Raw genomic sequence first — 13118 nt, 5'->3', positions numbered from 1 at the left:
CTTAAGGGGGTCAAGACACGGTCAGCCCTAAGGTCTGGGCAGGAGACGCAAGCCCGCCCGCAGGGCCCGAGAAGGGCCTAGCCCCGCCCCGCCCCTCCACTGTCGGCATCGGCCCCGCCCCCAGGGATCCTGGCTCCACCCCCGACGCTTCAGGCCACGCCCCCAGCCCGCGCCACAGGCCCCGCCCCGCCCCGCCCCGTCCCTGTGCGCTCTCGGCTCGGCAGCGGGCGGGAGGCGGCGGCCGAGCTGCTATCGCTCCTTTGTGCTCGGACGGCGGCGGTGGCCTCTCGGGTCCTCCCTGAGGCGTCTTGTCTGCTCGCCAGTCCGCGATCTTCCGTGACGGACCATGTCGGCGGTGGGAGCGGGCGCGGGCGTGGAGGCGGGCTTCTCCAGCGAGGAGCTGCTGTCGCTCCGCTTCCCGCTGCACCGCGCCTGCCGCGACGGGGACCTGGCCACGCTCTGCTCGCTGCTGCAGCAGACGCCGCGCGCCCACCTGGCCGCCGAGGACTCCTTCTACGGCTGGACGCCAGTGCACTGGGCCGCGCACTTCGGCAAGGTGGGCGCGGGCCCTTTAAGACGCCATCTTCCGCGGCTTTGCGGTGGGGTCGGGGAGAAGGGGTCGGGGGCCGAGGCTCGGGGGTCGCGGGGCGTATCGGGGGCGGGGGGCGGAAACCGGGGGGCCGCGCGGCGCCCCGAGGGGCCCGGGCGTTTGGTCGGCGGCGCGGGGGGGCGACCGCGGCCGCGCGGGGCGCGCCGGGAGCGCCGGCGGAAACGGGCCCGGGGTGCGCGGCGCATGTGCGGCGGCGCAAGTTTCGGACGCGGGCTCCCGCCCGGAGGCGCCACCCTGGCGGCGAGGCTCGTCCGCAGCCGGCGAGGCCCAGGGCCGGGCCGCCCGTGATGGAGACGCGGCGCGCCGGCGCGAGTGTCTCTTGAGGGGAACTTCTCCCAGCGGAGCCTCCTGGCGCCGCTCCGACACGCCGCCCGGGAGCGTCTCTGAGGGAAGGTTCTCTGAGGGGAACTGCTCCGAGCGGAGCCTCTGCCGGCCTCCTCGCGCCCGGGGGGGGGAGCCGCCACCAGAGCGCCGAGTTGGAGGGTTTCGAGGTCAGGCGGCCGCGTCCCCGGCAGCCTGTCGGACGCGGCGCTCGAAGCTTCTGGGGGGCTCCGTGCCTCGTGTTGCCCGGGTTGGTCACGTCCACGGCGCGTCAGTTACCTCGGGACTGGGCGGAGCGGATGGTGGTTTAGTCGCTCAGTCGTGTCCGACTGTCGCGACCCCATGGACTGTAGCCTGTCAGGCTCCTCTGTCCATGGGATTCTCCAGGCAAAAGTACTGGCGCCGCTTTAAATCTGACGAGAGGCACCGGCGTGCCCCCTCCGCGCGCTCCGTGGGGTTGCTTGACCCGAGGAGTGCTCGTCCAGGGAGGTCCGCCAGGCTTCTCAGAAGGCCGTAATGACTTATTTGTGCCCGCTGCGGTCTCAGCCCAGCGAGAACTTTGGGGAAGCAGCTTCCCGGCCCCCAGGAAAACGAAGGCGGGTTTATTTCAGTGAGAGAAGTGAGAGGGAGTCACGTCGGCGGGACGAGGAGGCTAGTCGTTCCGGGCCGTGAGATCCTCCGACACCCCGCCTGCCCGGGGGAAATCAGTGTCAACAAACAAGAATAAAAGCGCCTTCCGGTGCTTCTCCCTTCTGCCTGGAATGTGGATTTCCCCAGCCGGTCAATTAGCTCTGGAGCCATGTCCCTGCTGAGCGCATCTTGCTTCATTTTTACATTAAACTAAAAAGCATTGGTTCTCGGCATCGTAGTGTTGGGGGTGGGGGGTGAAGACACCCTGGTAACGGGCCTCCTAGGTGGCCCAAGGATAAGGAACTCGGCTGCCAGTGCAGGGGACGGTTCCACCCCGGGTTGGGAAGATCCCCTGGAGAAGGAAATGGCAACTCCCTCCAGTATTCTTGTCTGGAAAATCCCGTGGACAGAGGAGCCTGGCGGGCTACAGTCAGTGGAGTCCCAAAGTGTCGGACTCGACTTAGGGACTAAACAGAACCACCACCACCCTTGTAATAGGCAAGGCAGATTTTGGGGGGAAAGGTTCCCCTGTTGATTCTGACCCTCGCTAGCCTGGTTGAGAAGACACAGCAGGGCAACCCCAAACGTTCTGTAAAACGCTTTAGGGACTCTTCACAAAGGGCTGTTTGGAGTGTTTACCAGGGCTCAGGTACCTTCAGGTATCTAGGAATTAAAAATAGCCATAACTGGAGGATGGCTATGATGATGGAGATGGTGAATTTCATGCATATGTATTTTTTTTAATGCATGTGTGTTTTGTAATAAAAATGAAAACAGCTGAATTCACCAAGTCTCTACTTCTACAGAACATGAGTAGTACACGTCGGACGCCAAGTAGTAGATGACCCTCAGAGACCAGAAGTAACTGGAGCCTTTTACTTTAGTGTCTTCCCTTGTCTTTACTCTGACTGTTGGGTCTTCGATACAGAAGGGGCCGTGAGAAAAGGCTGCCAGGGCAGAAGTTAGGCCAGGACTCCGGACTGAGGCTTCTCAGCCCTGTCTCCCCCCACCCTGCCAGCAGCTTCCCTCCTTTGGTGTACACACAAGCCTTCACTCTTCTCTGCCTGTGCAAAAGCCAGCCAACCATTTAGCATGTTGCGAACTACTCTCAGGGCATCGAAGTTGGCTCAGTGGTGAAGAACCACCCACCCCACCCCTCTCCCGCCAATGCAGGAGACGTGGGTTCCATCCCTGGGTTGGGAATAGTCCCTGGAGAAGAAAGTGGCAGCCCATTTCAGTATTCTTGCCTGGGAAATCCCATGGGCAGAGGAGCCTGGCGGGCTACAGTCCGTGGCTTTGCAAGAGTCAGATGCAACTGAGCATGCACGCAAGCCTTCATTGTTCTCGCGCGTCGTGAACTGCTCTCGGCCTTCAATCTGTGTTCCTAGAAATGTGCCAACTGCTCACAAATTACCTAACCATTTTATGAGGCTTGTTCACTCCAGAGGACTAAACCAGACATCATTTAAAAACTCTAATTATACCTTGTTTTTACAAGATGTCGTATTGAACAGTATCTTTACAAAATTCCAAACCTGGTTTCCTTCATCAAACCGCGGTTAACAAATTTAAGTCCTGGGACCTCTCAGTTGATACTAAGATTAACCACATTTGGCATGTCAAGCTATTTTTATTCTTGTTTCATTTTTGTTGGCTTTGAGACCTGCTCATCTTGTTACTATTATTGGCCTTCATTTTTCACTCAGCACGTTAATAAAAGCAATATATAAAAATATACCAAAATAGCACCTCTTTTTCAGTCTTGACTCTCAGATTCAGGTTTCTTGAAGACAAATCATATTTTAAATCTATACCACCGTGAGTTCATCCTCACAAAATCATTGATGACAGTGCTCTGTCCTTTGCAAGGAAACAGTGAAATTGGTGAAAGAGGATAAGAGACACGGGGTGAGACCCTTCCCCGTTGACTCTACGTGGTGTTTGGGGAGGAGAAACAGGCGTTCGGCCTCGATCTGAGGACACACTGGGTGGAACAGTGGGAGTCTCTGAGGACAGAGGACCTTCCCTCACAGTGCTGGGCACAGCGTGGGCACTTGCTGAGTACTGGAGTGTGACACTGGTGCCTGCTGCAGAGTCTCATCCTGACTCCCAGCCGTCTGTCTGTCTGAGTCACCTGCCTGGGCAGAGCTCACCTGTGCCCCTCTCGGCCAGTTTTATCCTTGGTGGGGGGAGGAGTTCTTACAGACGATGACGAGATGAAGTGCTCCCCTCTCGCCTGACCTGCGCCGTCTTCCCCCTGAGGTCTGGAGCTGGGCCTGAGTGCGACCTGTGCAGGATGCAGAAAATCCAACCAATCACTCTTAACTGTTTATAATTTTTTAGAATAGTTCGTGAAGGTGGCAAAGCTTAGTTCTAATCAAAATCCTTGAATATACAATCTAGTCTCTTCTGATTTGGGCTTTTTTAAAAATCAAATTATAGTTGATTTACAGCATTATATTGGTTTTGTTAGTTGTAGAAAAACATTTAAATTTGTATTGTGTCTGTCATTTTGACTTCCTATTCCTGTGTACCAGCTTTTTTACAAGGAAGAGAAAAAATGTGTTTTTAAATAGGTCTTTTAAATTTTGTGATATTGGGAAGGCATGACTTTGTTAAATAGAAAAAAGTTTATGGAGAAGGAAATGGCAACCCACTCCAGTATTCTTGCCTGGAAAAATCCATGGACAGAGGAGTCTGGCGGGCTGAAGTCCATGGGATTACATGACTGAGCATGTGTGCACGAGGGTGGAGGGAGATGGGTTGGTAGCAATAAACTGGTAGAACTAAAAATATAAATAAATAAATAAAAAAGTTTAGCAAAACATCACTCATCTCCACCATAGAATTTAGATTGAGTTACGTTACTAGTGTACTGACTTTTGTGCCTGTTTCATCCTCTCCTGCTCTTCCCCAAGTTGGAATGCTTGATACAGTTGGTGAGAGCCGGAGCCACCCTGGATGTCTCCACTACCCGTTACGCACAGACCCCAGCCCACATCGCTGCTTTTGGGGGACACCCTCAGTGCCTCGTCTGGTTGATCCAAGCAGGAGCCAGCATTAACAAACCGGTAAGGGAGTGCCTGTGATTGACGTGGTTTGTTTTTGTTTTCTTCTTCCAGCTGTAATTACACGGTGTTGAGTTTTACATTGAGGCCTTAATTAGAGTTTGAGATCTTTACCTGTGGGCCAACTGGAACTTAAGTTTATTAAACTATTTGTGGATAATTGGCCTTCACATAGCAATGCTTTCTGTTCAGAGTGCTTTCACCTTTTGTGTGGCCTACTGTGATCCACAGCGAGCTGCCCAAGGTCACAGCTGGTGACGGAAGGAGTCTGGTCTTGAGCCTAGGTTTCCTGGCTCCCCTGCTCACAGCTGCCTTAGCTTCATGTCCACCATTAGTTGTGAGAACACACCTGTTTGAGCAGGAGAATGGCTATGAAGTCATCGACAATCATCTGGTTACGTTAGCTTTGGCAGGTTTACCACCTGAGTTATGTCACTCCAGGTACTAGGTGGGGATGACACCCAGACGGAGGGAGGTAGTCCGGTGTCGTGTAGAAAGTGACTTCTGGACACCAGATTGAGCAGTCGTTTAAGTCAAGGGTCAGTGAGAAAGGGGAGTGAGGGGTGAGGGCCGTGTATTCTCTTTGTGAGACTGGGTAGGAAGGAAGGGCTACGAGGAGAGCCTGGATTTAGGCCCATTCCTTGCTGCTGCGCTCACCCTGACCCTCCACGCCGCCTCCTCTCAGACATGGCCCTTCTGTGCCTTGTTGCCGTTGTCTGAGAACTCAGGAGTTCCGAGCGGGCAGCTGTGTGTGGTTGTGGTGCTCGGCCTTGCCTCTCCCACTGGTCTCCTTCCTGCTCCTGGACTCTCCTCCCTCCTCCTCCTGGTGGGAAGGGCGCGCCCTGCCTCCTGTCTCTCTGGCCTTGGGCAAGCTGTTTCCTTGGTTGTGACTCATTTTCCTTATCAGTGAGATAGGATAGTGTGAATAGCAATAATTACTGTTTAGTATATATGTGGAGTTTTAAGTGTAGAACATTCTTTATGATGATTTTAATTAAGTTGTTACATAACATTTAATTTGGAGAGCTCTAAAGATGTTGTCGAATGCTGTGTTTCGAAGATTTTTAAGCCCAGAAGCCCCCTTTTCATGTAATGATTTGTAGCAGCTTGGTATTTTCCACAGACGCCCCTTCCCTGAGCTGCTCTGGATGGTCCTGCGTGGAAGCCCTCCTCAGCTCTGCTCCCGGGGCAGACGCCCCGGGAACCCAGTCTCCTTGCAGCTCTCCTCCAGTGTTGACACAGCCCACCTGGCTCCACACCCCCAGTCCTCTCGCGGACGGGGGTATTGCTTGGGTTTCTTAAGTGTCCTGACGTTGCCCTTGGGAGCGCCTTGGCTGGCTGGTCTCACATGGGGAACTTGGGCTGGTTGGAGCCGCGGCTGCCGGGCTGGGCTGCAGCGCCTGGCACCCCGAGGCCAGGAGGCTTCCTGTTGGGCCATCTCAGGGTGGACGGTTTTTCCTCAGTTCCCACATAAACGCACATAACTAGGTCCAGCTTTTTCTTATTCTTTGTGTGCATATGATTTTTGGAACCTAGTCTTCTTAATAAATTTTGTTTTAACTCATGTTTTAGTCTTAATCTTTTGGCATGTTAGTTACTAACCTTTCTAAGTTCATTTTCCTCAAGTTTAATGGAGACTTTGGCTGCCATCGCTAAGATTGGCACGAGTGGTTACTGAAGCATGGACGTGCTGTCTCGAGGCTCAGTGCTCTGAGATTACCCAAAGAGGAAGTGAAGTTAGTTTTTAAATGGTATTTTTGTAGTCCATAAGTCACCTCTTTAATACCCCTTCTAGAATGGTGCTGGTGTTTGACACTGCCTTTAGTTTCTTACAACTAGATTGAAATGAGATTTTTTTTTTTTTTTCCAATTAAAATTCAAGGTGACTTGTCTGCTTCAGATTTCTGGCACTTCTCCCTCTGTCTTTTGTGACTCAGAGTTTGCCAGCAGTAGTTCTAGAGTCATATTACAAGCTGTTTGGTATTTTTGAAATATGACTGGTCTGAACTTGAGATGTGAGTAACCATAAAATGGCTCTTGACTCTCATTCTGTTGGTTGCAGTTTTCTTTAAATAGTGTTCATTCTGCCCTTCCCGGCTTATATGGTCTCCTCGTATAACAAAGTAGAAGCAGAGTAGTTTTGCTTTCTTCTCTGGCTTCCGTTGCTATCCCGCCGTCTTCTTGAAATAACATAGAAAACCTTTTTCCTTATACTAAAGATAGTTTTTAAAATCCTTTTTTGTTTTCTTTAGTTTCTGTGTTATTTGGCAAAATCTCATCTCAATCTTAATTCTGCTTTTCCTGGCAATACATGTAGGAGACTTTTACCTCCTTTTTACATGTCCTTAGTATGTGCCTCCTCTCCCCTCCCTTCCCTTTTCAGAGAATAGGGGTAGGTTTTTGTAGTTGTTTTAAGTCTGACTTTACCAAATAGTTTACTGTATAGCCTCATGATTTTCTGCTTCTTTCTTCAAAAATGGGACTATTCTGGGAATTTTTATGTCGCTTTTGAACTTAAATACACATGCTTTGCCTCCAGTAAGCAGCTGAGTCTTCCACGTTGTGTTTTTAATGAAATGCGCTACCCCTCTCTCTACTCCAGCCCTCACCTGGTTCCCCCGCGCTGCGCACCGGGCGCAGTTGCCCTGCTCCTGCTTTGCGCCTTTTCCCTTGCATATGTGTGATCTTCTGTACCAAGTTCACATTCAGTGATGATGGGATATGATTGATTCAAGGACGGTTGGTGTTTCTGAGGCAGAAAGTCCTAAATCAGTTGTTTTAATGGAAACAACTTCTCTTGATTGCTGTCTTTCTTGACCTTTTATTTTACCCCAGAGTCTATGAATGAAATTGTATTTCAGATTTGTTTGGTTCTTTCATACAATGTAGAGTAATTCCTTTTTTTAATGACTGTATTATTCTTCAGAGTCATTTCCCTGATTTGCTCACTTCTCTGCCTCCTTCAACGTTGTTTTCTGAAGTGTCAGTCAGGTTCTAATGCAGCCTTTCTGAAAGTCCTTAAACAAAGTTGCTTGTCACAAATAGCCTAAACTGTGCATGGAGCTGCCTGTGTCTGACTCCATGTTCTCTCTTCCTATTTTTTCTCTACCCTTTATCTCAGCAGTCTTGTCTAAAGTGTAGGCCTGATTGGCGCTCAGGATAAAACATCCAGGGCAGTGGGGGCACTGGGTGTGCCTGAGATGATGTGTGGCCTCCGGCTGTCCTGTGGGAGACTTAGATGAACGTGGGTAGACAGACCAGACGTTGGATGTTAGGCCTGGATTACTAGCTTTGTCTGAGTACAATGATTTTGGGTTGTATATGCATTCGTACAGTGAAGACTTCCCTGGTGGCTCAGATGGTAAAAGCGTCTGCCTACGATGGGGGAGACCCAGGTTCGATCCCTGGGTCGGAAAGATCCCCTGGAGAAGGAAATGGCAACCCACTCCAGTATTCTTGCCTAGAAAATCCCATGGATGGAGGAGCCTGGTAGGCTACAGTCCATGGGGTCGCAAAGGGTCGGACATCCCTGAGCGACTTCACTTTCTTTCACCGTAAGAATTATTTCTAAATGGCGCCTGTAGTATCCATGCTGTCATTGCTGCGAAGGCCCCTTGATTGTTTTGTTCTCGCCCTGAGAATCCAGCAGTGTGCTCCTTCCTTGGTCTGCTCTGCTCTTTGATCTACATTTCTTTGTGTTTTGCATCAAATTCGGCTCACCTTATTCTGTTTCAAAGAAGGCTGAGATGGTCCATGGCCTTCATTAATGACTGTAGAATGTGGATCTGAATGTCTTCACTGTTGTGTTTCATTTTGTCGTTTCAGGACTGTGAGGGCGAGACTCCTATTCACAAGGCGGCTCGCTCTGGGAGCCTGGACTGCATTAGTGCCCTGGTGGCTAACGGGGCTCAAGTCGAGTAAGCATCTTCATTTATTCATGCCAACCAAATATGTAGTCAGGGGTGCTGTGTGTAGAGACAGGCTTAGAGCAAGCACAGGTTCGGAGCTTTGTTTTAACATGAGTAATATAGTTCTGCTTTTTAGATCAGTTGGCGGTGGTTAAGCAGGTTGTTGTGTGGGTAAAGCTGACCACTAGCAGAAGGGGCCTTGATCACAGCAGCCTTGGAATTCTTGGCCTGAGAGAGAGAGAGTGAGCGAGGGTATTAGGGTGGAGATGACAGTAACTCATTAAGTTTGGAGCCTGGCATTGTTGACTTTACCACCACCTAGCTGTGTCACTGTGGGCGAGTCTTCAAACTTTGCCAAGTTTTAATTTCCAAATGAGTGCCTTGAATTGGATTACGTTATCTTTTCAGGCCTCTCTGGCTCAAAATATCTTGTAGGCAATTAGCTTTTCTAAATTTTTATTTCCTCATCTTTTATTAGATGTGAGAACATCTTATGTTTTAAAACCTAACTACAATTTTTAATGATTTTATAATTCCATGTAATATGGAATTGTATACAATAAAGACTTCAAGCTCGTTCTGAGTTTTTGATACTGATGTCATTAGTTTAGACTATCCTTGTCTTAGCCCAGTTTACATCAACTGGCCTATTTATAGCTTCATAGAACAATATTAGCATTTAAGTGTATTAATTTTAAAATGTGATTATGTATGCAAATCATTAGCTAGACATGGCATTATACATTTATTTTAGTATTAAATTCATTTGTATTAACTTTCTCTTAAAGATTTATTATAAAAATTTTTCTTCTGCAGTTCACAGCATTAACAAAATGGATGCGGTTTTCACCCTTAAATGTTGAGTGTAAGCTATAGAGCTGTAATAACCAAAATAACTGTGATAATATCAGCTTTTTCGTTTTACCTTGAGTGTATTGAATATTTCATAAAAATTAATTACAAATCACTTTATTCTAATTGGAAATGTGAAAATTTAGACTTTGGGAAAAATAAAACCCACAAAACTAACTTAGTTTAACCCTTTGGTTTCCACTTCATTGTTTTGACTCTGTGTTATAATAAATATTGAAAATAGATCCTGGACAGCAGAACCATATACATTAATGTAAGGCCTGTCTAATACCAAGGGCTATCATTAGGTTCTTAGTATCTTAGCTTCTGTTTCATTAAGTATTATATTGTTAAGATTGGACATTAGTATGGGCTTGGATCATTTACCTATATAACCATTTAGTGTTATAACTATGACCTGTATTAACTGTTACATTGCAGGGAGCCTTGTGACTTCATATGTAGTTATAACTTAAGGTAATGTAAAAACAATTGATGATTCCCTAATGAATATATTACACAGTTTTAAAAAGCACTGAGCTGATTCTCAATGCATTGCTTTAAAGCAAAGTTATGGATGCCATTTTCTTAGCTGGTTTTAGGTTTAAAACTCTGATCTTTAATTTTAATAACAGAAGCTTTGATTATGAAATACAGAGTCATAATAATTGATTAAATTCCTTAATTGTCATTTATTAAAATAATGAATAATCAAAAGCTGATCTTCTTGATGACTTGTTTTTCTAAACAATAATTGGTCCTGAGCATTTTATTGCTAAGATATTAGTTTTATTCACTTTAATGGATAGCTTAATCCTTTGAACCAATAAATATCTTCGCTATGTCCTTTTTTTTAATAGGTGTCTTTTTTAAATGAGATCATTTTATTTACAGTTCTGTCCTTGTTCCAGGACCCTCGAGTGTCTCTCTCCCACCAAGTGTGACAGAGCATGGCCTCAGTGCCAGCTTGCTTTCCTTCTCAGTATAAGCCACTCCCTCAGCTCCCTGCACATGGTGACTTCCCTTGTCTGAGCTTTCACATATGTTTTACAACAGAAACTTAGCCCGAGCCACCTAGCCAAAAGCAGTTTTTAAAATTATAAGTCTTTGGCCTGGAGATAGAGCACAAGTGGTCATTATTAATTGCTGTTGTATATGTGGTTATTCAGTTTTAACATATAGATAAAATGTCAGTTTTGCCAGTAAGCCAAATTGTAAGTTGCTTTTTAATGTCTATTCTGCACATTTATATAGTGTAACACTTTTAGTCTACCAACAAATAATAGTTTGATTCCCCCCCCAAATTACGATGCTTAGGTCTTTTGTTTTCTGTTAGGCTGCCCGTACGGCAAGGTGCAGTCCTGACCAGTGCCTTTTTGTTTTAAGAGCATCAAGGGGCACAAAATTAACTTCCTTAAAGTTACTAATTTTTCCCCCAGTCTGGACTGAACTGGAGTGTTAACTTTAACATCACATGCTGCAGACGCAGTCATGGAAATTTTCCTTTTTCTGTGATTAGATTAAGAGCTATCTTGTATCGGTGATTTATCACACTTGGTGGTAATTAATAATTTTGTTATTAACTCCTACTTTGCTTTTTATATATCTGCTACATAAAGTGGCCAAAATCTGAAGTTGCTGCTTTTTTGGTCATGGGGTAGATAATGGTGAGGGCCCGCGGGCCAGGCGATCGTGGCTAGAGCGGTTTGTTACATAACCTACTTGTCAATGTAGGCCGCATCCGTAAGGTAACGCTTGTCGCTGCCGTGCGCTGCGGCGCACTTTCTAGCACCACAGGTGAGTATGTTGATGGAGTTTCTTTCTCTTCTCTTATTTTACATCTTGAGTTTTGGTGCCAAGTTTTCTTTTTCATGTGAGGTTTTGTTTCTGCTTATATGATTGTCATTGCTATTTGCCACTGTTTACATCCACAACTAAGAACCAACGGGATTGTGGCGGTTCTGTGGCCAGATTAAATATGTGTATGCTTTACATGATCCAAACCTCTACAGATGCTTCTCACTCATTTTTTTCTCAAGTAAGGAGTTTTCATGAAGTTAAACTGTCACCATCTTTAACTTTGCTTTTGTGACAGTTCAGTTCTTTGCAGTCACGATTTGAATGCTGCTTGCTACACATAGAGGGTGTTTGATTGGAAGAAGGGCGAATCATAACATGGAAAAGTTGATTCTTCTTTTGGATGATTAAATAAGTAACAATACAAAATTAAGTTTTAATGTGATTCCAAGAAAGAATCTTGAACATTTGCTGTCTGCTGATAGTTAAGATGACCTTTTACTACCAATTTTGTAATCTATGGATTTGTACCCTTGAATTAGTTTTACTTCAGTACTTTGACACTGATTGATTTTTAATATTTTTATTGTCTTGAGAGATAATGGAGAATGTTTCCATATCAGTCTATAAAAGTAGATTTTTTAATGCCTCAGAGTAGAAAAATAGATTTAATAAGATTTAGAGATTCAGAATTGCCTGCATTGAAGGCCAATTTGCTAGTCTATTTTCATATCACTTTATACAGGTGCCAGTGTTTAATTATGTTGTGACAGAGTCCCACAGCTTTGTATAAGAGAGTATTTCATAAAAGCCATTGGTTCTCTGGTGACTGGATAGATCTTCCAATGAACTACATATATTTTAACTTAATTATTTTGATCCCAAGAGAAAGTTAGTTATGATCATCAGATAGGGAGAGACGCATCATGACCCTATATAGGCAAGTTCAGTGATTCACTCTGAAAAAGTCTTTCTTGCCTGATTTAGAAAATGGACACAGGTGATTATAGTTACAAAAGTCTTCACATGGGATCTTAATAGATTTTTCAGTGTTGGGAAAAAAAGTGTTATGCTGAACTTCTAAGAATTCATAATTGAAATGGAGTTGGTTTAGTTTGGTCCAGGTTTATGACCCACCTTTATTAATATGCTGACCATAGAGCTCTGTCTAGAAGCAAAATTTTTTCATTGGGGCAAATCATGTGACAAGCATATTTAATGTTAGTGTCGAAAGTTGGTTTGCCACTTTTGCCCTTGGCAAAATGTAATCTATGTTTACTTTATTAGACATTTATTCACATTTGAAGTTTCATTTGTTCACCCTTGAGAGTAATAGTGCAAATATGAAAAGTAGGAGAAGTGTCGTCTGAGTTACTGGTTTCTGATCTTGGGGTCTTGTGTGTTCCATTCTGACCTTCTCCCTGCAGCACACTGGGTTTCCTGACCCTGGTTTCCTTTGTTAAGCGACTGCAGGCAGGTGGAGGGATCACTCCGAGGCAGAGGCAGCCGCTGGGATCTGCTTGCTGGGAAGGAGCAGGTAGATGGGGGGGTCTCTGTGGTGCTCTAGACTTGTCACAGCAGCCTGAGTAGTACCCACGTTTCAATATTTGTTTAATTGCTGCTTTTATAAATAGTGCTTTCAAATAGAAGCAATGATTTCTAAGTTCAGATGTCTTTTCCTTTGCCAAATTACAGTGGGAGCCTGTTAACTATTTTGTCAGACTCTTTGAATGATGCTGTTGTATTTTAATGTATGCAAACATGGTTGGGGTTCAGCTGCAAATTAAAACTATCCCCAGTAGTGTTGAACTTGAAATGAAAACTTGGCACCAAATTTATTCAAGTAGAAACTTTAAAATATAGTTTCTTCCTCTTGTTACCTGAAAAATATATTTATGAACGTTTTCATAATTACTTATTTAAGAGTTTGGA

At 46.0% G+C, this 13118-nt stretch overlaps 1 protein-coding gene across 2 annotated transcripts in view; it reads left to right on the top strand.

Moving 5' to 3' along the window:
- The first annotated feature begins 200 nt into the window (after positions 1-200).
- ANKRD10 (ankyrin repeat domain 10) overlaps positions 201-13118 on the top strand; it is a 31717-nt gene continuing 18799 nt past the window's right edge. Inside the window, exons 1-3 of one of the 2 annotated variants that reach the window (XM_065901775.1) lie at positions 201-556; positions 4480-4632; positions 8455-8546. In XM_065901775.1, the coding sequence (XP_065757847.1) occupies positions 347-556; positions 4480-4632; positions 8455-8546 (455 nt within the window). In that variant the 5' untranslated portion in view covers positions 201-346. Of the gene's footprint in view, positions 557-855; positions 1182-4479; positions 4633-8454; positions 8547-13118 lie in introns of those variants that run through there. The other variant, XM_065901776.1, reaches the window with a different exon arrangement.

Source organism: Muntiacus reevesi, chromosome 11 (genome assembly GCF_963930625.1).
Source record: "Muntiacus reevesi chromosome 11, mMunRee1.1, whole genome shotgun sequence".
Taxonomy (NCBI): Eukaryota; Metazoa; Chordata; class Mammalia; order Artiodactyla; family Cervidae; genus Muntiacus; species Muntiacus reevesi.
This window is presented reverse-complemented; position numbering and strand designations above follow the sequence as displayed.